The sequence below is a fragment of the Oenanthe melanoleuca genome, chromosome 1A, assembly GCF_029582105.1.
Source record: "Oenanthe melanoleuca isolate GR-GAL-2019-014 chromosome 1A, OMel1.0, whole genome shotgun sequence".
NCBI lineage: Eukaryota > Metazoa > Chordata > Aves > Passeriformes > Muscicapidae > Oenanthe > Oenanthe melanoleuca.
The window spans coordinates 5895453-5918437 of record NC_079334.1 but is presented as its reverse complement, the minus strand read 5'-3'; the positions used below and the strand labels follow the sequence as shown (position 1 = coordinate 5918437).

Here is a 22985-nt window from a genome sequence, read left to right as displayed (position 1 = left end):
GCTTCCTTCGCTCCCCTCACTCCCGGCCCCGCTGCTCTCGCTCCCGCTCCTGTTCCCAGCCCCGCTCCCCTCGCTCCCGGCCCCGGGATGCGCCGGCCCCCAGGGGCATGGCCACGGAGCGTGGGCTCGGTGCCGAGCAGCCAACCCACAGATCCGGAGAAATAGGAAATGGGGACGCTTTCAAGGAGAAGTCGGCTCCTGCAAGAGCTCGCTGGATGCTCTGAGATCAGCAAATTCCAGGAACTAACACAATGAGACTCTGGATTGCTTTGGTTTGGTTTTGTCTGGTAGGGGTTTTCATTTGGTTTTGATTTATTCTTGGATGTCTTGGTTTTTTGTTTTTGTTTTTGTATGTTTTTGTTTTTTTCAATTTTTTTCATTTGATATTTATTTTCTTCTTTTGTATGGAGGAGGAGAGTAAAATCAAGTATTTAAGCGCTGATTACTTAAACCTCTTTGGAAAACCTGGCCAGTGATTTGCTTTATCTAGAGGATCAGAAAGCCTGGTGATGCTGGCATGCCAGCTGTAGAGATGAAGGTGCAATCGAAATTTCAACATAGCTTGAAAGACGGGGCCATACATATCATCCATTTCATCTGGTGGTTTGCAAATAACTGCTGTACTTACAGCAGATCCGGGCTGTGTTGTGTGTTCAAGCAGCCTGAGGAGCAGAGCTCTCTCCAAGTCATCCTGCAGGCTCTGTGTGAGGCTGCTGAGGAATTCTGCAGTGCTTTATCCAAAATAAGCATCCTTCTGTACCTGGGCAGGAAACTTCAATCAGAAAACCATAGGAATGGGGGATTACACTTTAAGCTGTCACTGCAGTCTCCAATTGCTTTCATTGTCAAGGATTCTGAGCAGTGGCGAGTTCCTGAAAATCATCTCCACGTTTTTATGGTTACAGCTTATAAAGAACCATATAAACTTTATACTTTCATATCTATAATTTGAATTGCAGTTGATTTCAGCCTTTACTTGCTGCATGAGTTCATTTAAGCACTGAACTGGGAGAGCTGCAATGGTCAAAATACCCAGGAATGCACTGGGAAGAAAACAAAAGATAAAAGGATGAAGAAGAATCCAAAAGATATTTGTGACAATGCTTAAGGCATGGTGGCTTCAGGGAGGTTAGGGAACTGAGGATCTCCAGGAAAGGAAAGAGGTGATGGCTCCATAGAGCACCAGCTGGAGACTTTTCCAGAGGTTTTGAAAGACATGAATCCAGAGGGGAGGATGATGAGAGTGGGGTGGGGAATTAGGGCAGCAGGGAGGTTCAGCACCTGCTTGATATCAAGCATGTTTTACCTACAAGGGGCAGTGGAAGGTGGGTGTGTGCACAGCTGGCATTCTAAGAACAGCTTATTCAGCATTATTCACTCTGGAGGAGTGGCTTGGGCTCCTGCCGTTCAGTCCTGCCTGTCACTGAGGTCAAAAATAGCACTGTGGCTTTTAACCACAGAGCATTCAGAAGTGAGTGCTCTCTTCATGCTCTCTCACAAGTACAGAAGGTAATTCTGACAGCTGCAGGAGATTCTCCAGGCTGGCAAAAAGCCCTGAGAAACACTGTAAACATAAATGTGAATCACCTGATCCTCCAAAACTACTGTTATTAACCCCAGATATTGTAACTGAGACACTCACCATCACCTTCACATTCCCTGATCAGTTTGGCCAAGGAGACTACAGACTTTTCATAAGATGAAAGTTGAAAAACAAGATAGGGATTTCTTCAAGGATAAAGGCACAAATACCCTCCAAACTTTACCACTGGAAAATTACTTTAAAATATTGCAATGATGTAGGAAGAAACATGCAGATATTCTAAGGAAAAAACATGGCATTTCACAACAGGGCTTTCCTGGGATTGACTTAAAAAGTCAGAGCTGGATCCTGTGGTGCTGCCTCCTGCCTGCTGCTACCCCAAATAATCTCTGATTATCTTTTATCACTCATTGATCATAGAATCATAGAATGGTTTGGAGATTGGAATAGGCTTTATCTAATTCCAATACCCAATGTCCCTGCCATGGGCAGGGACACATTCCACTATTCCAGGTTGCTCAGAGCCTCATGCAGCCTTGGACACTTTCAGGGATGGGGCAGCCACAGCTGCTCTGGGCAACCAGTGCCAGAAACTCCCTGAGAACAGAACGTTTCCCTAATATCTGCTCTAAATCTTTCCTCATCTGGTTCAAAACTGTTCCTTCTTGTCCTGTCACTATCTGCTCATGTAAAAAGTCACTCTCCCTCTTTTTCCATAAGCTCTCTTCAGGCACTGGAAGGCCACAATGTGAGCAACCCAAAGCTTCTCCTCTCCAAGCTGAACAATCCCAATTCCCTCAGCCTTTCCTCCCAGCAGAGCTGCTCCATCCCTCTGATCCCTTGCTGTCCCCTGGCTCCAGCAGCTCCCTGTCCTTCCTGTGCTGTCCCAGGCTGGGTGCAGCCCTGCAGGGGGGTCTCAGCAGAGCGGGGCAGAGGGGCAGAATCCCCCCTCCCCTGCTGCCCTGGGGCTCTGGCTTGGGGCAGGGCCAGCTCTCACCCACAGCACCCCCAAGTCCTTCTGCCAGGGCTGCTCCCTCTGCTCATCCCCAGCCTGGATTGATCCCAGGGCTTGTCCTCATCCAGCTGCAGCACCAGCACCTGGTCCTGTTAAACCCCATGACATTCCCATGGGCCACTTCCCAAGAAAGAACAGAATTCCCTTATAGATCATTTGTGACTCACCACAGAGCAAACATCACACTTAGCACCTTGCACAGTCACTCACCATTTGAAGCCTTTGCAGCCACAAACCCAAAACAGCTCCAGAAAGTCCAGCCTGTGACCAAAGGAAACCAATCTGCCAGTGACTGCTGGAGCTCTGAAGCACTGTCAGTGCTGCCTTTAAGGTGTTCTTTGTGTGTCCTGCACCTGCCTGCTGTTCTGACAGCACATCTGCATTGGCAGTGCATCCTCCCTCAAGTGCCCATTTGGCAGTCAGGTCCTTTTCTTGCAGTGGTACATTTGTCATTTAGAGCCAGATAAAATTGTTTCCATGTCCAGTACAGCAGGAAATTATTTTGTTTACATAAAATATCATTTGTGTCTGCAATGTCTATTCATGTCTGTGTCTGCTTCTATGCAACAGCTTCTGGGCTTTCTAATGGTTTGGGGTGGTTTCTTTTAAGAACCTTGCCTTCATTCACTGTTTTCTCCTAAAATAAAATCAAAATCCCTTGGTTGTGATTTTTGGCCAAGATACCCAGAGCATTTTTTCACCAAGTGAATTCTGAATTCCACAGGTAGCTTGAGACACAGTTGGGATACAGGTCCATAGAAATAGGACAAGCCCTGAGGATCAGCTCTTGGAGGTGTTGCTGTCACAGGTTCTCCTTGACAAAGGTCACTAATGGAGCCAGTCCTGTGTCCAACCTGGCCTGTCCCAGGGAGTGGCACTCATTGCCCAGCTGCAGCAAGAATTAAACCAGCCTGGCATTCTCTGAGGCACTGAGCACAGAAGCGGCAGGGGTCAGGCTGGGATTGTTTAGGGATTGCCTGGCCTTGGCACCAGGATTGGACCCTGACCCCACCAGAGTGAGGAGGAATTGTTTCACCCTTCCCTTGCAGTAGGGATGCCAGAGGTAATCCAAGAATCACAAGCTGTAAAGGCTAAATTTATTGTAAAACTGAGATCACCAGATGAGGGAACTGTGAAGAAGAGCAACATAGAAGCAGAGTAAACCAAGCACTTTCAATCAAACTTCTGCCCTTGGTAGGGACTTCAAAGAGCTTTCTCCATACTGCAGCTGATGGAGAGAGCCATGAAAGGCACCAGTAAAGGAGGAATGATTCTGCCTCAAAAAACACAGTAAAAGGATAATTCTTCGAGACACACAAGGGCCAGGGTTCCAAGAGACACTGAAGCACATGGGGAGAGCTTTGGTGACATTCCCTCTTTCCTGATCACAGCTCAGTTTTCCTGGTGCTACCTGTTTCTGCTGTTGGCTTGAATTTTTCTGAGCAGGAAAAGCTCTCAGGCATCATTTCCTCCTGTGCCCAATCTCCAAGGAAAAGAGAGCAGAGCACAGTGTTGCCATTTCCTGTGGGTCACTCTCATATTTCTCACCAGCTCCTTCACAGCTCACTGGGGCTTTCATTGTTCTGTTTTCTGTCCAGCTCAGCTTCTCTTGGGACTCTGTTCTTCAGCCCTTGCTGGTCTCTGCTGCTCTCCATCCTGTGCCCTTTCCCAGCACATCCTAAATCTGACACTCCTTCCCTTCCCCACAGAGGTCTGGGGCTGATTTTATGCCCAGAGCTGTGCTGCTGTAGGATCCTTTGCCCTGGGCTGATTCCCGTTTCCCTCAAAGGCTCTGGGATCCCCTGTGCTCATGGAACACTCTGGGACAGGGGAAGGTTTATCCACACCCACACCTGACTTTTTCCTGTCCATCCTGCCAAGGACTGGGGTTGCCCTTCCCCAGCAGATCCCAAGCAGAAATCTGTGCTGCCCTTCCCTTGTGGCTGCAGGCAAGGCCAGGCTGTGGCCAGCTGGGGAAGGGTCTCCTTGGGCACAGGCAGGGCTGGGAGCACAGGGCTGTGCATGGATGGGAGCTGCAGAGTCAGCATCTGTTTGGGATCAGCCTGGCCCCAGCCTGGACTCCTCTCCCCTGGCACTGCCTGCCTGAGAGTGCCAGCCCTGGCATGAGACAGTGCCAGACTCCTCCTGTGTGCCAGAGGCAGCTCTTCCAGAGGGATCCAGCCAGGCTCAGACAGCAGCAGGGAAAGGCTGGGCTCAGCTGGGCCATGAGTCTGGAGGGGCTGCAGGAGAGCCTGGGAGCAGAGACTGGGCAGCTAGAGACAAATGAGACACATCCCATCCACGTTTGCTACAGGAAGCTGGGATAACATCTCAGCCTGGAGCTCTTGCTTTTAGCTCTCCTGATGCCTTCTTGATATTGTTGCAGATTTTTCACACATGTTTTGTGTTGTTCTGGTCCCACTGCAAGGTGCAGTTTCGATTTCACCATGTCCAATGGTCGTGCAGTGATAGTCACTATAATTTCCCATTACACTGAACCTGATCAGGGGAAAAAAGTCAAATGTGATTACATTCCTGACATGCAGTGAAAGGCACAGTGGCACCTGCTAAGCTCTGTTACTCTCACTGGCATCAGGAACTGCCTTGCTGCAATCTCCCTCCCATTCCTCATTTCTGGCCCCCACATCTCCACAAAAATTTCTGGGCAATGCTTTCCCATCCAGAAACATTCCCTGCTTTGCTCCCCTGCAGCCAATGGTGCTGACATCACCCTCTCTCTTGTCCTTGCCTCCTGTCTCCTTCCTTTCCCCAGGGAACTGCATCCACTCACATCCTTCCTTGCCCAGCAGAACCACAGCTGTGTCCTGTCCTGCCATCCTCACAGGACAGCCCTGTGTTCCCTGGCACTGAAAGGCTCCCTTGCCTTGGCACAGCCATGTGCTCAAGCACCTGCATCTCAAGGAATCAGCTTCCCCCAAACCACAGTCCCTCATCTCCCTTGTGCTCTCTGCTCTTTGCTCTGCCTTTGGCATTTTCCCCTTCCCAGACATTGCATGGCAGGGACTTGCTGGGATGAGCTCACATGGCTGGGTCATGTTCCACATTGTTGATCCACTTCCACTTCTGCTCCTCTGGAGAGTATCTGAGACCAAGCAAGTAGTATGAACCTCCTGATTGTGAGAGAAGGTAAGTCTGGAAAGGAAGCCAACAATGGGAACTCATGAGAATGACATTTTCTTCAGCAGAGACACTGAAGTGTCATTGCTAAACAGCCAGCACAGAGAGTGTAGTGTGCATCCAGATATAGCACCTTTGCCCACAGCTCCAGAGGATGAATTTCTCCATTTTAGAGGCCACTTATGGATATAAGAAATGTAATAATACACCTGGGGTACCATGTGGGAGTCCAGAGTGTTCCTCTGGCTTCCCTGGAGGCCTGAAGACCGCCCTAGCGGGGTCCACAAAGACCCTCAAATGAGACCCAAATGTCTCAGGGGCTGGATTTATCTCCTTGGAACAGTCTAACGACATTGAGAGAAGAAATGCAAGCTGCAAAAATAAATAGAGTATAAATTAGACTGTTAGAATGTAGAATAAGCAGATTTCTTGAACGTTTATATTAAGGGGCTCGTGGCTAAGATGGAGGATTTGGGGTGTGGTATGCTTCTTCCTCCTTCTTCTTCACTCCATCCATGTTGGAGTGCCACCTTGGCATCCTTCAATTGGATGGAGACAAAACTAAACAGTTTAATAAAATTGAGAAGTATTGGAAATTAATTGTAAATATCTAGTATGTAGTTTAGAGTATAAAAGATAAGTTCTGCCTCTGCCAGGCAGATTGCTGCTGTTAGCTGAGCAAAGAATTCCTGAGATAAGAAACAATAAAAAACCTTGAAGCCTCTGAGAACAGCCTCCTGCAGTCCCTCATGGGCAGGCATCGGGGAAAACCTGAATTCTAGCCCACCTTCATGTCCTCCTGAGGTGATCTCAAGCATAAAGAGACACCTTGGGCTGTGACAGTACCATCATAGCTGTAATTTGTAGTTTAACAGGTGTGATTTGATACCTGGAGACACTTTTCCATTCTGATGGGGGCTCCAAAGCCTTTTCAGATTGTGCCAAACAATGGATCTCACAAAGATGTGTCTGTTCACCCTCCTTGCCCTGTGTGCTAAATCCCTGTGGAACCCCAGCCAGCTGGGCAGGGAGTTTGCTCCTTCCCATGGCATCAGGCCTGGGCACAGAAGCTCCCAGGGCCAGGGCTCCCAGCCCCAGCAGCCTCTCCCTGTGCAGGGCTTTGCTCCCACTGCCAGCATTGGGGTGTCCATAGCTGGCAGCACGGCCCAGAGCCCAAGGACATGTGCCAGGAGTGGCACAAGTGTCCCTGCTCAGCCCTTGGCCAGGCAGCTCCAGCCCCCTGAGCAGCTGCCCCAGCACTTGGGTCTCACCAGCTCTTCCCTGCTCTCAATGATCACCAGGTCTGAGCCCATGGCAGTGCATTCTGCACGGGAGGATTTCCAGCTCTTCTTTTTCCTCTCTGGAGAAAAGAAGTAGCATTTTCTCTCATGTTTTTTCCATTCTGATGGACAGCCTGCAGAAGGGAAGAAGAGGTTTGGAAAATCCATGTTCACACTGACCAAAGGATGCCACAACAAAAGAGAGGTGAGAGAGGCAATTCCAGCCACAGAAATGCCTGTGTGCTCCTGCTGGGAATTGTCACCAGAGCACCAGGGATCCCCCACAGGCTCTGCAGCTGATACCAGCCCAAAATCACCAGGCAGGAGCCACACAGGGAGCAGCACAGCAAACATCATCCAACCCTTGCCATCCCTGCTCAGCAGCTCCTGAACAGCCACAGAGAATTGCACTGAGGTGAAAGGCTGCCAATGGAGGGGCCCTGGGAAGGCAGCACAGGCACATTGTCCATCCTGCTCCCTGCAGGGCTGCCTACCACAGGGATTGTTCCTCCTGTCCCTTCCCTGCCTCACTCTGCTCTGCTCTGGCAGCAGAGGCATCAGCTCTGCCCTGTGCAGCAGGAATGCAGAGCTGAGCCAGCACTGCTTCCAAAGGAGGTGCAAATGCAAACCCTCCATGGGCTCCAGAGCTCTGCCATGGCAGAGGGGCTGTTTGTTTTCCTCCTGAACAAAACCCTGACACAGTTCCTTTCCTGTCCCACTCCACAGCCAATCCCACAGGCTCCTGGCACCTCCCTTTGGAATGACAGAGGATTGCCTACCTGGTGTCTTTCCATGGCTGGGGGGTAACTTTGTTGAGTCCTGTTGGCTGGTGGGGGACAATGGTGTTGAGTCATTCAGTTTGGTTGGTGACAATGTTCTTGAGTCCTCTTGGTTGGGTGGGGACAATGGGTTGGAGTCATTTTGACTGGAAGAGGTCACAGCTGTTGAGCCATTTTGGCTGCCTGCAGTTGGACCATCTGGAAATAAGAACACAATTTTTACCTGCAAGGAATGGCCACTATGCCATGAACTGTCACAGAGTTCTGCTTGAACTTTCTGACCCCCATCACCCAACACAGAATTCAAACTCAGCCTCTTTGCTCATGATTCCAGTATAAAAGTTATAAAATGATCAGGTCAGGTTCCACTGAGTAAAAGGAAACACTTTAGTGCATTTAAACACTTTGTATCTTAATAACAGTGTATTTGATTTAAAAAGACCCTATGGAAAATTCATACAAAAACCAAAACTTAGAATAAACTCAAAATACAACAGATTTTATTAGGAGCAGCTGTGATACCTGTGTGCTCTTCAACTTAAAAACTATATTGATTTAATTTCTCAAGTTTAGATCTCAACTTTCTTAGGAGTATTTTTTCAGATCTGTAGCTGTTCTGAGCCAGTACTGAGCCCCACAAAGGAACTATAACTAAAGCCAGTCCTGGACCTAAGGCCCCCTCTTTCCATGTTATACTTAAAGCTGTATTAAATGCAAATTACACCTTTTTATTTTCTGTTGTTTTATTTTTTTTTTTAAGTTGCCCCACACTTTGCTATTTGATATTTTACAAATGTCAGGGCACTGTCACTGTTCAATTCTGAACTCTTTCCCGGGAAAAAAGAAGAATGAATTGCCTCTCAGCTCTATTTTTTATGTTCCAAGGATCAAAGTCTTTGCCATGTCTCCCCCACATGCATTTTTGGGATAGTGGCAAACTCTGGGACTTCAGATTAGGAGCTTCTCAAGCTTTCTCAGCTATCAAAGAATGGAATGAAACCAGCAAAACCATCTGAAATTTGAAAATGAATCCTTGAAAACATTTAAAGGAAACACCAAATAGATCTATTAAATTTTATTTTTTCTGACAGCAGTAAGATTTTTATTCTACAAAATATTTTTTATCTTTTATGTAGCTCAAAATGTTATGATTTTAAGCAAACTCCTTTAAGATGTGGTTTAGTTGCCTCCTTTAAATAAACTTTAATTCAGTATTATTTTAAGATTTTTGTTGTCATGGACATCTTGGTCTCATCACACAATCTCATCACCTTGTGAGATTCTCACAGTTAGCAATGATATTACTGGTAGGCATTAACAAATCCTTACTTATTTCTTCAAAACACTTGTATAATAAATTCTTTGTCATTTGAATGTTGTCAGATTTTTATATGGATTTTGGATTTTTTTATTTGTTGTAATTTTAAACTTTTAAACCACTTGACTTTCTTACAGATTTTCTCTTACAGCCATGGCTGGCTAAAAACTGCTGTTCTTTGCTTTCAAATGTAACTCCTGCTCCTACTGGCTTTATGTGTCATGGCCAGGACATCAGTCAGTGGGAGAGAGACACAAATTAATTGTTATGACAATAACAAAAGAACTTACATGTGATTATTAAATACACTGCCAGCACCAGTACAAGGATTATCACTGCCAATACAGCAACACGTTTTCTGGAACAACAGCTTTTACCTACAGAGGGACAGAAAAATAAAGATCAGTGGAACAGTTGGAATAAAGCCCCTTTCCTTGGCATTCCAAGGTGCCTTTTCAGGCTCCCTCTGGGAATCTGGGGCCTTCCAGATCTGCAGGCTGGAGCCAGGCTCAATGTCCTGGTGCTTCCCCACTGCCTCTGGAGCCCTGTGCTCAGGGAACTGAACAGAACCCAACCCAAAAATGGGTTTGAGGAGAGGGGAAAAAGGAGGAGACTCCTCCTGACTGTGGATTGCTGAAGGCACAAAGAGGGTGAGTGGGTTTGAGAGGAGCTGTCTGAATTAGAGGGGGCTCAGTAAAGAGGAGCTAAAAAGAGCTGCTCTGAGAGAATGGGATCCAGGCAGGAGAACAGCTCTTTTCTGGGAGATAAGTATCTGGGAAGTTCTGTGCACAAAAGAAGAAAAGAGTTGGTAGGCATTTCCCAGAAATGCAAGAGAAAGGAAATATAAAAATTGTTATTGAAAATATATAAAAACTTGAAAATATAATACAAGTGAACCTTTCAGTCAGGTGACATCTACTGTGCTTCCCTGTCAAGTTAGCAGTGAGAGGTGATAAAACCCTGTTTCCTGGGTTGTTTACAATGGCACCCATCTCAAAAGACATGAGGAGGGTTCACACTTGGTGCAGAAGACATGCAAAGAATGGCAGGAAATAATTTCTGTCAGAATGAAAGAATGGTTAAAAAAAAACTAAAGAAAAATGAAAATTAAATACAAAAACACACTGTATGAAGTCTCTTAATTTTTAGGATGTTCTTTTAAGCAGATACTGCAAAAGCAGTGAAAACATTTATGCAATAATTTTCAACTCAGTAAAGAAACATAAATCCTCGGTTAGAATTTTGCCAATGTTTGATATTAAATCAGACTAAACCTGTCCATGAAACATTTCACACCTGGGCATTACACAAGCAGTTTGCACAGCCAGAGCAGCAGCAGAAGCCCCCAGGCAATGCCTGCTGTGCCCAGGGAGCAGGAACAGCTGTGCAGGAGATGCTGCAAACTCCAGCAGCAGCAGCCACTCCATCCTCAGCCCTTTGCTGCAGCAATCTCACTCTGCTGGGGGACACCAGGCCTGGGCCAGGAGCAATGGATGCTCAGCTCTGGAATAGTGTCCAAAATGGATAAAAACTACTCTCAATATCACACCAGAAACACTGCCTCACACTTGCACCTTAGCAAGAGAAAAGCAGATCTGATAACAACTTGTCTGTGTAAATATAAACAGCCCTATCTGGACACTCCAGCTGCAGTTTTCCATCTCTGGCCCTCATGCTTCCCTTGTGCTCTTTGGGACTTTGGTGCCCCAAGGAACTCTCTCAACACATGTGGGAGAGAGACTGGAGAATGCAAAGAAAGCTCAGTGCTCAGCACTGCACCTACCTTGGCCATCAGGGACTGTCAGGATTCTGGGTCTACTTGGTTCAGGCAAGTTCCAGTTAACATAAACAACATTTTCTGCCATTCTTGTTCCACTTTCTCCTTCCTTGGCTGTTCTGAGAGTCACTTTGGGCTGGGTACAACTCAGAGCTCCCACCTCTTTCTAACCTTCAGGAGGAAGTTCTTGACTCATCCGGTCGTGTATAAACTTCTAATGAAAAGAGAAGTCTATTTATAGCTCATATTTTAGTAGCACAGGGTTTTCTGTCACTAACATGAGGAAATAGAAGCTCATGATCTCACTGAAGTCACCTGTGTTGGGAAATGGTGCTGGCATTGGAAGTGTCTTGAGTTCCCAAAGATTCACACACTCACACACAAGCACTGCTTTGTGTTTGGAAAAGAAAAGCTTTATTCCATGCACTGGAAAGGAGATGAGCTGTGCAGGGGCTCAGCAGTCAGCCCAGGCAGGGGATTGGAGCTCTCTGGGGGACCCAGAGCACATCAAGAGATCTGCCCTGTCCTGTGCCAAATCTCCAAGGAAAAGAGGGCAGAGCACGGTGTTGCCATTGCCTGTGGGTCACTCTCATATTTCTCACCAGCTCCTTCACAGCTCACTGGGGCTTTCACTGTTCTGTTTTCTGCCCAGCTCAGCTTCTCTTGGGACTCTGTTCTTCAGCCCTTGCTGGTCTCTGCTGCTCTCCATCCTGTGCCCTTTCCCAGCACATCCTAAATCTGACACTCCTTCCCTTCCCCACACAGGACTGGGGCTGATTTATGCCCAGAGCTGTGCTGCTGTAGGATCCTTTGCCCTGGGCTGATTCCCATTTCCCCCACAGGCTCTGGGATCCCCTGTGCTCATGGAACACTCTGGGACAGGGGAAGGTTTATCCACACCCACACCTGACTTTGCCCTGTCCATCCTGCCAAGGACTGGGGTTGCCCTTCCCCAGCAGATCCCAAGCAGAAATCTGTGCTGCCCTTCCCTTGTGGCTGCAGGCAAGGCCAGGCTGTGGCCAGCTGGGGAAGGGTCTCCTTGGGCACAGGCAGGGCTGGGAGCACAGGGCTGTGCATGGATGGGAGCTGCAGAGTCAGCATCTGTTTGGGATCAGCCTGGCCCCAGCCTGGACTCCTCTCCCCTGGCACTGCCTGCCTGAGAGTGCCACCCCTGGCATGAGACAGTGCCAGACTCCTCCTGTGTGCCAGAGGCAGCTCTTCCAGAGGGATCCAGCCAGGCTCAGACAGCAGCAGGGAAAGGCTGGGCTCAGCTGGGCCATGAGTCTGGAGGGGCTGCAGGAGAGCCTGGGAGCAGAGACTGGGCAGCTAGAGACAAATGAGACACATCCCATCCATGTTTGCTACAGGAAGCTGGGATAACATCTCAGCCTGGAGCTCTTGCTTTTAGCTCTCCTGATGCCTTCTTGATATTGTTGCAGATTTTTCACACATGTTTTGTGTTGTTCTGGTCCCACTGCAAGGTGCAGCTCCTATTTCACCAAATCCAATGGTCGTGCAGTGATAGTCACTATAATTTCCCTTTACACTGAACCTGATCAGGGGAAAAAAGTCAAATGTGATTACATTCCTGACATGCAGTGAAAGGCACAATGGCACCTGCTAAGCTGTGTTACTCTCACTGGCATCAGGAACTGCCTTGCTGCAATCTCCCTCCCATTCCTCATTTCTGGCCCCCACATCTCCACAATAACTTTTGGGCAATGATTTCCCATTCAGAAACATTCCCTGCTTTGCTCCCCTGCAGCCAATGGTGCTGACATCACCCTCTCTCTTGTCCCTGCCTCCTGTCTCCTTCCTTTCCCCAGGGAACTGCATCCACTCACATCCTTCCTTGCCCAGCAGAACCACAGCTGTGTCCTGTCCTGCCATCCTCACAGGACAACCCTGTGTTCCCTGGCACTGAAAGACTCCCTTGCCTTGGCACAGCCATGTGCTCAAGCACCTGCATCTCAAGGAATCAGCTTCCCCCAAATCACAGTCCCTCATCTCCCTTGTGCTCTCTGCTCTTTGCTCTGCCTTTGGCATTTTCCCCTTCCCAGACATTGCATGGCAGGGACTTGCTGGGATGAGCTCACATGGCTGGGTCATGTTCCACATTGTTGATCCACTTCCAGTTCTGCTCCTGTGGAGAGTATCTGAGACCAAGGAAGTAGTATGAACCTCCTGATTGTGACAGAAGGTAAGTCTGGAAGGGAAGCCAACAATGGAAATAAAATGAAACAAGGAAAATGACATTTTTTTGACCACAAGCACAGAATTCTCAGCGCTAAACAGCCAGCATAGAGAGTGTAATGTGCATCCAGCCACTGCACTATGCCCACAGCTCCAGAGGATGAATCTCTCCATTTTTGACCTCTTTTGGATATAAAAATATCCTGTGGTTCCATTATAGGTGTAATTTGTAATTTAACAGGTGTGACTTGATACCTGGATGTAGATGACTAGTGGGAGTCAACCTTCCCACAGAGGGGGTCCCACAAGGGACTGCCTTCTAAAGGGGTCTTCTGGCAAATCCCCTTGCTGCCATTGTATGGCAATTCCACACAGTTTCCTTTACTATCCAGCAGCTCTGGGAAGGAGGCCAGGGAGCACAGCTCCCTGGAGAACTGGGGGAAAAACTGCAATTTTTATGGGGGAAAGCAAGGGTGGTGCCAAGGGGAAAGACCAATGGATTAGAAAGGATTAACGTGGGTACTAAGGCTTGGTGGGATCACTGAAGCCTTTGGGGATAGCTCACCATGATAAGGGAGGATGTGCCAACCTAAGGGGCATCTCTCCAGGAGGATGAGGATAAGGTAAGCACAGTCCATTCAAGGGACATCCCCCCAGAGCAGGACTGTGGGCAGAGCTGAGGCAGGCCCCTTGGCCTCCACACCTGGTAACACTTTTCCCTTTGCATGGGGTTCCAAAGCCTTTTCAGGTTGTGCCAAACAATGGCTCTCACAAAGAAGTGTCTGTTCACCCTCCTTGCCCTGTGTGCTAAATCCCTGTGGAACCCCAGCCAGCTGGGCAGGGAGTTTGCTCCTTCCCATGGCATCAGGCCTGGGCACAGAAGCTCCCAGGGCCAGGGCTCCCAGCCCCAGCAGCCTCTCCCTGTGCAGGGCTTTGCTCCCACTGCCAGCACTGGGGTGTCCATGGCTGGCAGCATGGCCCAGAGCCCAAGGACATGTGCCAGGAGTGGCACAAGTGTCCCTGCTCAGCCCTTGGCCAGGCAGCTCCAGCCCCCTGAGCAGCTGCCCCAGCACTTGGGTCTCACCAGCTCTTCCCTGCTCTCAATGATCACCAGGTCTGAGCCCATGGCAGTGCATTCTGCACGGGAGGATTTCCAGCTCTTCTTTTTCCTCTCTGGAGAAAAGAAGTAGCATTTTCTCTCATGTTTTTTCCATTCTGATGGACAGCCTGCAGAAGGGAAGAAGAGGTTTGGAAAATCCATGTTCACACTGACCAAAGGATGCCACAACAAAAGAGAGGTGAGAGAGGCAATTCCAGCCACAGAAATGCCTGTGTGCTCCTGCTGGGAATTGTCACCAGAGCACCAGGGATCCCCCACAGGCTCTGCAGCTGATACCAGCCCAAAATCACCAGGCAGGAGCCACACAGGGAGCAGCACAGCAAACATCATCCAACCCTTGCCATCCCTGCTCAGCAGCTCCTGAACAGCCACAGAGAATTGCACTGAGGTGAAAGGCTGCCAATGGAGGGGCCCTGGGAAAGCAGCACAGGCACATTGTCCATCCTGCTCCCTGCAGGGCTGCCTACTACAGGGATTGTTCCTCCTGTCCCTTCCCTGCCTCACTCTGCTCTGCTCTGGCAGCAGAGGCATCAGCTCTGCCCTGTGCAGCAGGAATGCAGAGCTGAGCCAGCACTGCTTCCAAAGGAGGTGCAAATGCAAACCCTCCATGGGCTCCAGAGCTCTGCCATGGCAGAGGGGCTGTTTGTTTTCCTTCTGAACAAAACCCTGACACAGTTCCTTTCCTGTCCCACTCCACAGCCAATCCCACAGGCTCCTGGCACCTCCATTTGGAATGACAGAGGATTGCCTACCTGGTGTCTCTCCATGGCTGGGGGGTAACTCTGTTGAGTCCTGTTGGCTGGTGGGGGACAATGGTGTTGAGTCCTGTTGGCTGTTTGCAATTGGACCACCTGGCAATAAGAACACATTTTCTGTTTGAAAATAATGACCACTATGCCATGAACTGTCAGATCTCTGCTGGACCTCTCTGATCCCCCATAACCCAACAAAGAATGCAAACTCTGCCTCTTTGCTCATGATTCTACTATAAAAATCATGAAATGGTCAGGTCAGGTTCCACTGAGTAAAAGTCATCACTTTAGTTCATTTACACAAGCTGTATCTTAATAATGATTTAGTTTTTCTGTATGTCAAAGTTTTTGGTGTATTTTTATATCTGGTCACCAAGGCTGTACTGAACCCACAAAGGAACTATAAGTAAAGCCACACCTGGATCCAAGTCTAATGGCTCCTCTTTCAATAACAAAGCTGCATTAAATGCTAACTACACTTTGTTACATTGTGTTGGTTTAGAATTTGCTTGTAAGTTTTTCTATCCTCCAGTGTTTAACCTTTTATAAATGTCAAGGCACTGTCAGATATCAAACCTGAACACTTGGCCTTGAATAAGAAGAATGAATTGCCTACCCCAGCTCTATTTTTTAAATTCCAAGAATCAAAGGCTTTGCCATGTCTTCCCCATGTGCTTTTCTGAGCGGGTGGCAAACTCTGGGACTTGAGAGTGATTGGTTGTGGAAGTTTCTCAAGCTTTCTCTGCTCTCAAAGGATGGAAAGATGAAATGACATCTGAAATTTAAAACTGATTTCTTGAAAACATCGAGAGGAATTATCAAATGGATTTTTTTTTTCTAATGACAATAAAAATATATTTTTTAAAAATATCATTTATCTGTTCATATAACTTAAAAATTGTTATGAACTCGGTGCAGAGACAGATAGAAAGGCTTTTATTAAAATAAGCTGCAAATTAGTTCATTTAAGTTCTTTCATGCTTCTTTCAAATAAGCATTAATTCATAAATATTTTAAGATCTTTGGTGTCACATCCTGGCCTCATTAATACAACATCATCACCTTGAAATATTCTCAAGGAGAGCAATCACAAGACCAATAGGCATTATTTGATCTTTACTGGTCTAGTCAAAATATTTGAATCATTAATTCCTCAGTGTTTCAACATTGTCATTAAGACTTTTGCTGCATCTTTTTTTCTTTTGGAATTCTGAACTTTCAAACCCCTTGGCTTTTTTGCAGGTTTCCTCCTACAGCCATGGGTGGCTAAAAGGTGCTGCCCTCGGCCTTCCCACCAGACTTCTGTTCCTCCTGCCTTGGGATGTCATGGCCTGGCCATCAGTCAGTGGGACAGAGACACAAATTAATTGCCAGGGTCACATTTTCAGCAGCACTTACCTGGGAGTGTCCAAGCCAGAGTCAGGGCCAGCACAGCCAGAAGCAGGACAACAACCAGCACAGCAATGTGTGCTCTGGAACAAGGCCTGTTACCTACAGAGGGACAGAAAGAGAAAGATGTGGGAACAGCTGGAATAAAGCCCCTTCCCTCTGCATTCCAAGGTGCCTTTCCAGGCTCCCACTGGGAATCTGGAGCTTCCCAGGTTTCCATGCTGGAGCCAGGCTCAATGTCCTGGTGCTTCCCCACTGCCTCTGCAGCCCTGTGCTCAGGGAGCTGAACCCAACCCAGCAATGGTTTGAGGAGAGGGAAAAGCTGCAGAGTCATCATTCAGGAAGGGGGATTGGTCCAGCCTGTCTCAGGAAGTGCACGAGGTGCCTCATATGCAAAGATTTCAGCTGCAATAGTTCAGCCTAAACAATCCCTTGGCTTTCCAGGTTTGTCATTGCACAGGATTAATGCTTTCCTAGAGCAGGAGGTGGCAGCTCTGTGACACTGTGCTGGCAATAACTGGGGGAGGACACATCCTGTGTGTCAGCAGCAATTCCCAGTTGAAGATGGAGATTTCTTTGGCTTTGGTGCCCAGGCAGATGGAATCTGGCAGGAGCAGTGCCATGGCCAGCCTGATGTGCTGCTCAGCCCCAGGCTCAGGGCAGCCAGCAGTGCCCTGGCAGCCCAGAGGTCAAAGCCTGTCCTGGGAACATCCAACACAGCCCCAGCAGCCCCTGGGACAGGGATCATCCTGCTGTGCCCAGCCTTGGGTGGGATCTGCTGGAGCCCCAGGGACACCTCTGGGCCTCTTGGGATTGGGCACCAGCTGGAAATAATCCCCAGAAAGCCACTGGCTCCTGCCCCTGCATGGCAGAGAGCAGAAGGGAGATGGGCAAGGCTAACAGTGGGAAAACTCCTGGGCTGGGATAAAGATGGTTTAACAGAAAAGAGAAACCATGCATGCAGGCAAAGCAAAGCAGGGAATTCATCCCCCACTTCCCATGGGCAGGCAGGGCTCCAGCCAGGCCAGGAGAGCAGGGCTCCACCACAAGTGACAGTGACTTGGGAAGACTGAATTGACTGAAAACTGCCCAGCTGTGTTATTGAGGTGACTCTGGCACTCAGTGTTTTGTCTGGATGGGAGTGAGATGCACCATCCATCCCAGCTGGGTGGTATTTAAGGAGCACTGGCTTGTGACCCAGAAGGCTCCTCTGGGATCCCTGATGCCAACACATTGTATTTTCATCCTATTTGATGAAGTTAAAGGACACTAATTAGACCGAGTTTTCCAGTAATTAAACATTTCAGACTTATCAAAATTAATCCAAGAACAAATATGGTTATTCATGCTCCAAACCTGTCTCCCAGATCCAAGGGAATTGGTTGCTTTTCTCTCCTGGTGTAGCTGCACTGAGAACATTTTCTTGGTCTCCCAAGATTCTTGGTGTCATTTGCTATCAGAAGTGCTTTCTGCAGAGTTTTTTTTTGTGTAAGGACATTTGTGTCATTGAGTTTCTAAACTTAATTTGCATGATTTAGTCAGAGTCTGGGATTGATTATGGAAGGGCCTCAAGTTTGTGCAGCTATCAAAGGATGGAAAGTAACAAGCAAAACCATCAGAAATTTCAAAATGATTCCTTGAAAACTTTCAAAGGAAGTCCCATATTGCTCTGATTTGGATTTTTTTGAATTTTTTTTTTTTTATGGAGATGATGATGTTTACTTTCTCTAAAATATAATGTTTTGTTATAAATTGGGTATGCATAAACAGATTGAGCACAAGGCTTTTATATGAAGAAGGTGGAAATAACTTCCTTTAACATGGCACTTTGAATTTTGCTGTCTTTTTCAAATGAGCTTTGAATCTTAAATATTTTAAGATTTTTGGTGTCACATCTTGGTCTCAGAATGAATTCTCATCACCTTGAAATATTCCCCCATATCCCAATTCAAAGACCAATAGGCATTATCTGATTTTGTTTTTTCAAAACATTTGTATAATAAATTCTTCATTGTTTGAACATTATCTGTTCACAACTGGGTTTTGTCTTTTTTTTATTTAGGAATTCTAAACCTTCAAAGCACTTGATTCTCTCACACATTTCCTCTTACAGCCATGGATGGCTAAAAGCTGCTGTCCTTTACCTTCAAACCAAACTTCTGTTTCTCCAGGCCTTGGATGTCATGGCCTGGACTCAGTCAGTGGGAGGGAGACACAAATTAATTGTTGTTATTACATTTACAGCACTTACATGGGATAATCAGAAACAGAGCAGTGAGGAGGACCAGGATTATCTCAGTAACCAGGACAGCAACTCGTGTTGTGGAACAACAGCTTTTTCCTAGAGAGAGACAGAAAAAAGTAAAGATGTGGGGAACAGCTGGAATAAACCCCTTTCCTCTGCATTCCAAGGTGCATTTTCAGGCTCCCATTGGGAATCTGGAGCCTTCCAGGTTTCCATGCTGGAGCCAGGCTCAATGTCCTGGTGCTTCCCCACTGCCTCTGGAGCCCTGTGCTCAGGGAGCTGAACAGATCACACAGTTCCTTTCCCTTCCACAGCCAATCCAACAGGCTTCTGGAAACTCCCTTTGGAAGGACAGAGGATTGCCTACCTGGTGCCTCTCCAGGGATGGGGGGTAACATTGTTGAGTCCTCTTGGCTGGTGGGGGACAATGCTGTTGACACATTTTGGCTGGTGGAGGTCAATGTTGTTGAGTCCTGTTGGCTGCCTGCTGTTGGACCATCCAGAAAGAAGAATACAATTTTAACCTGCAATGAATATCCACTGTGCCACACAGTTTCAGAGCTCTGCTGGACCTCTTTGGCTCCCCCATCACACAACACAAAATGCCAACTCTGCCTCTCTGCTCATTCATTGCAAACAGCCCCCAAACCTGCAGACACACCAAGGTGTTGCCTTGGTTCCAAAGGGCCAAACTCTGGAACTGACCCACAACTGCTCCAGCCCCTCTCAGAGCAGAGATGGATGTGAGGCACAGCACACACAGAACCACAGCAATGACAGACAAATGACATCAACTCCAGAGTTTGTGCCCTATTAAATGCAGCTAATTTCACCTCATTATGTTGTTTTGGTTTATTATTTGTTTTTAATTTGTCCTTTCTCTGGTATTGCCCATTTTATACACATCAGAGCACGATCAGATATGTTTCCTGTACTCTTTGTCTTGAAAGACAAAAAGCAATTACCCCACCTAAGCCTCTGTTTTACACCAAATATATTAAAGCTTTTGGCATTTTTCCACCTGCTCTGAGTATTTGGGAGACTCTGGGACTTGAGTGTGGTTGGTTGTGGAAACCTTTGAGACTTATTCAATTATCAAAATATGGAAAGAGACAAGAAGTAGTATCTGACATTTAAAATTGATTCCTTGAAAACTTTCAAAGAAAGCACTACATGGCTCTGACAAATATTATGTTTTTCATGGAAATAATAATGTTTTCTATCCATGGAATTAATGCATCTTTGTAGGTAACTCAGATATTGTTAAGAGCTCAGTGATATCTATGCAGACACTGAGCACCAGGCTTTTATTTCAGTAAGGTGACAAAATTTCCTTTAAGGTGTAACTTGCCCATTGTTCTCAAATGAACGTTTGTTCCTAAATATTTTAAGAGTTTTGGTGTCACACCTGGGTGCCATGATGCAATATCACCATCTCTAAATATTCTCAAGGACTGCAATCAGATTAAGGATAGGTATTATCTGATCTTTACTTGTTTCTTTAAAATATTTGTGCCATAAATTCTGCAGAGTTTGAACCTTGTCAGTTGTCAATTGGGTTTTGGCTTTTTATCTGTTGGGTTTTAAAACTTTCAAACCATTTCCCCATTTCTAAAAAAAAACATTTTTTTTAACATATTTCTTCTTACATCAATGGTTGGCTAAATCTGCTGTCCTTTGCCTCCAAACCAGATTTCCATTGCCCCTGGCTTTGGATGTCCTGGCCTGCACCTCAGTGAGTGGGACAGAGACACAAATTACTGCCAGGGTCACATTTTTAGCAGGACTTACCCCTGAGGGTCAGATACAGTGCTATGAGCACCAGGAGCATCATCACAGCCAGGACAGCAGCCAGGGCAGCAACTCTGGGACTCAGTGCTCTGGGACAACGGCTTTTACCTGGAGAGGAGCAGAAACAGAGAGATCTGGGACATAGCTGGACAGAAGCCCCTTTCCTCTGCATTCCAAGGTGCTTTTCAGGCTCCCATTGGGAATCTGGAGCCTTCCAGGTTTCCATGCTGGAGCCAGGCTCAATGTCCTGGTGCTTCCCCACTGCCTCTGCAGCCCTGTGCTCAGGGAGCTGAACAGATCCCGACCCAACAATGGTTTGAGGAGAGGGGAAAAGCAGGAGAGTCCTCCCAGCCCTGGAGTGCACAAGGACACCCAGAGGGTGAGTGGGTGAGAGAGGAGCTGCCTGAAGGAGAGGGGGCTCAGTAAAGAGGAGCTAAAAAGGGCTGCTCTGAGAGAGTAGGACCCAGGCAGGAAAACAGCTCTTTTCTGGGAAGTTTTGTGCACAAAATAATAAAAGTGTTAGTAGGCATTTCCCAGAAAGAAACAAGAAAAGAAATAAAAAAATTTTATTGAAATTATATAAAAAATTGAAATTACAATGACAGCAACCCTTTCAATGAGGTGTCATCTATTGTGGTGCCAATTGAGCTCAGAATTCACCTGTTGAAAGGGGTGATAAAACCCTGTTTTCTGGGGGCTCATAACTGCACCTATCAGAAAAGACATGAGGAGGGATCACACTTTGTACAGAAGACAAGAACAGGATGGCAAGAAGTAATTTCTGACAGAGCATAAAGAGGAATAGAAAGAAAGAAAACTGAAAATTAAATATAGAAACACATTCTATGAATTCTGATTTTTTTGGGAAGTACTTTTAAGCAGACATTGCAAAACCAGTGCAAACATTTTTGTAATAATTTTAAACTCTGTAAAGGAAGATAAATCCTTGGTCAGAATTTTACAAAGGGTTTGCTCCTAAATCAGACTAAATCTGTCCATGAAACATTTCTCACCTGGGCATTACACAAGCAGTTTGCACAGCCAGAGCAGCAGCAGAAGCCCCCAGGCAATGCCTGCTGTGCTCAGGGAGCAGGAACAGCTGTGCAGGAGATGCTGCAAACTCCAGCAGCAGCAGCCACTCCATCCTCAGCCCTTTGCTGCAGCAATCTCACTCTGCTGGGGGACACCAGGCCTGGGCCAGGAGCAATGGATGCTCAGCTCTGGAATAGTGTCCAAAATGGATAAAAACTACTCTCAATATCACACCAGGGACACTCCCTCACACTTGCACCTTAGCAAGAGAAAAGCAGATCTGATAACAACTTGTCTGTGTAAATATAAACAGCCCTATCTGGACACTCCAGCTGCAGTTTTCCATCTCTGGCCCTCATGCTTCCCTTGTGCTCTTTGGGACTTTGGTGCCCCAGGGAACTCTCTCAACACATGTGGGAGAGAGACTGGAGAATGCAAGGAAAGCTCAGTGCTCAGCACTGCACCTACCTTGGCCATCAGGGTCTGTCAGGATTCTGGGTCTGCTTGGTTCAGGCAAGTTCCAGTTAACATAAACTACATTTTCTGCCATTCTTGTTCCACTCTCTTCTTTCCTTCCTTGGCTGTTCTGAGAGTCACTTTGGGCTGGGTACAACTCAGAGCTCCCTCCTTTTTCTAAACTTCAGGAGGAAGTTCTTGACTTATCCGGCCATGTATAAACTTCTAATGAAAAGAGAAGTCTATTTATAGTTCATTTTTTGATAAGTTCATGATCTCACTGAAGTCACCTGTGTTGGGAAGTGGTGCTGGCATTGGAAGTGTCTTGAGTTCCCAAAGATTCACACACTCACACACAAGCACTGCTTTGTGTTTGGAAAAGAAAAGCTTTATTCCATGCACTGGAAAGGAGATGAGCTGTGCAGGGGCCCAGCAGTCAGCCCAGGCAGGGGAGTGGAGCTCTCTGGGGGACCCAGAGCACATCAAAAGATCTGCCCTGTCCTGTGCTCAATCTCCAAGGAAAAGAGAGCAGAGCACAGTGTTGCCATTGCCTGTGGGTCACTCTCATATTTCTCACCAGCTCCTTCACAGCTCACTGGGGCTTTCATTGTTCTGCTTTCTGTCCAGCTCAGCTTCTCTTGGGACTCTGTTCTACAGGCCTTGCTGGTCTCTGCTGCTCTCCATCCTGTGCCCTTTCCCAGCACATCCTAAATCTGACACTCCTTCCCTTCCCCACACAGGACTGGGGCTGATTTTATGCTCAGAGCTGTGCTGCTGTAGGATCCTTTCCCTTGGGCTGATTCCCATTTCCCCCAAAGAGGAATGATGGATTTGTCTTTACCAACTGTGGGTCTGATAGTAGATAAAACTCGCTCAGAGAGATAAAAAAACTATGGGAAGGATTCCTCTAACGGATGAATAGAAAAAATAAAGATATTTTTCTTAACAGACGAATTCTAGGTTCGCTAATAAATTAAATTCGATATTGAAAAATGAAAGGAACCATGGGGAAAACCCATAAATTCCATAAGAATTAAATATTAAAAGGCAGGTTTATACATTAGAGGAGAATCCCAGGTATCAGGTGTTCCAGGAAGTCCGTACATCTCAAGTACCTCAGCCAATGGGGAAAGAGAGAGGGAAATGTTGCCGGGATA

General features: G+C 47.0%; 2 protein-coding genes across 4 annotated transcripts in view; both read right to left on the bottom strand.

The window, feature by feature from the left end:
- Positions 1–3633: 3633 nt before the first annotated feature.
- LOC130267150 (C-type lectin domain family 5 member A-like) lies at positions 3634–11021 on the bottom strand. The gene is made up of 6 exons (XM_056516486.1): positions 10857–11021; positions 9364–9450; positions 7756–7953; positions 6968–7110; positions 5602–5711; positions 3634–5057 (listed from the first exon to the last, which is right to left on the bottom strand). Exons 1-6 carry the CDS (start codon positions 10936–10938, stop codon positions 4910–4912), a joined length of 768 nt encoding a protein of 255 aa, XP_056372461.1. The 5' UTR covers positions 10939–11021; the 3' UTR covers positions 3634–4909.
- A 232-nt stretch (positions 11022–11253) lies between these two features.
- The window catches only part of LOC130267149 (C-type lectin domain family 5 member A-like), a 30742-nt gene continuing 19010 nt past the window's right edge, over positions 11254–22985 (bottom strand). The window contains exons 2-10 of one of the 3 annotated variants that reach the window (XM_056516481.1): positions 21841–22053; positions 20341–20448; positions 18917–19036; positions 18556–18645; positions 16314–16406; positions 14916–15014; positions 14128–14270; positions 12947–13056; positions 11254–12402 (exon numbers count right to left, since the gene is read on the bottom strand). In XM_056516481.1, the coding sequence (XP_056372456.1) occupies positions 12255–12402; positions 12947–13056; positions 14128–14270; positions 14916–15014; positions 16314–16406; positions 18556–18645; positions 18917–19036; positions 20341–20448; positions 21841–21922 (993 nt within the window). In that variant the 5' untranslated portion in view covers positions 21923–22053 and the 3' untranslated portion in view covers positions 11254–12254. Of the gene's footprint in view, positions 12403–12946; positions 13057–14127; positions 14271–14915; positions 15015–16313; positions 16407–18555; positions 18646–18916; positions 19037–20340; positions 20449–21840; positions 22054–22985 lie in introns of those variants that run through there. The other 2 variants (XM_056516482.1, XM_056516483.1) reach the window with 2 other exon arrangements.

Excerpts from the sequence above, each read along its gene's own strand:
- LOC130267150 (XM_056516486.1), bottom strand. The coding sequence starts at position 10,938 with ATGGCAGAAAATGTTGTTTATGTTAACTGGAACTTGCCTGAACCAAGT. Across the intron at positions 9,451-10,856 it reads GACAGTCCCTGATGGCCAAG|GTAAAAGCTGTTGTTCCAGA; the intron begins GTAGGTGCAGTG and ends GTCCCTCTGTAG. Across the intron at positions 5,712-6,967 it reads TTGAGAGCAGGGAAGAGCTG|ACTTACCTTCTCTCACAATC; the intron begins GTGAGACCCAAG and ends CTTCCTTTCCAG.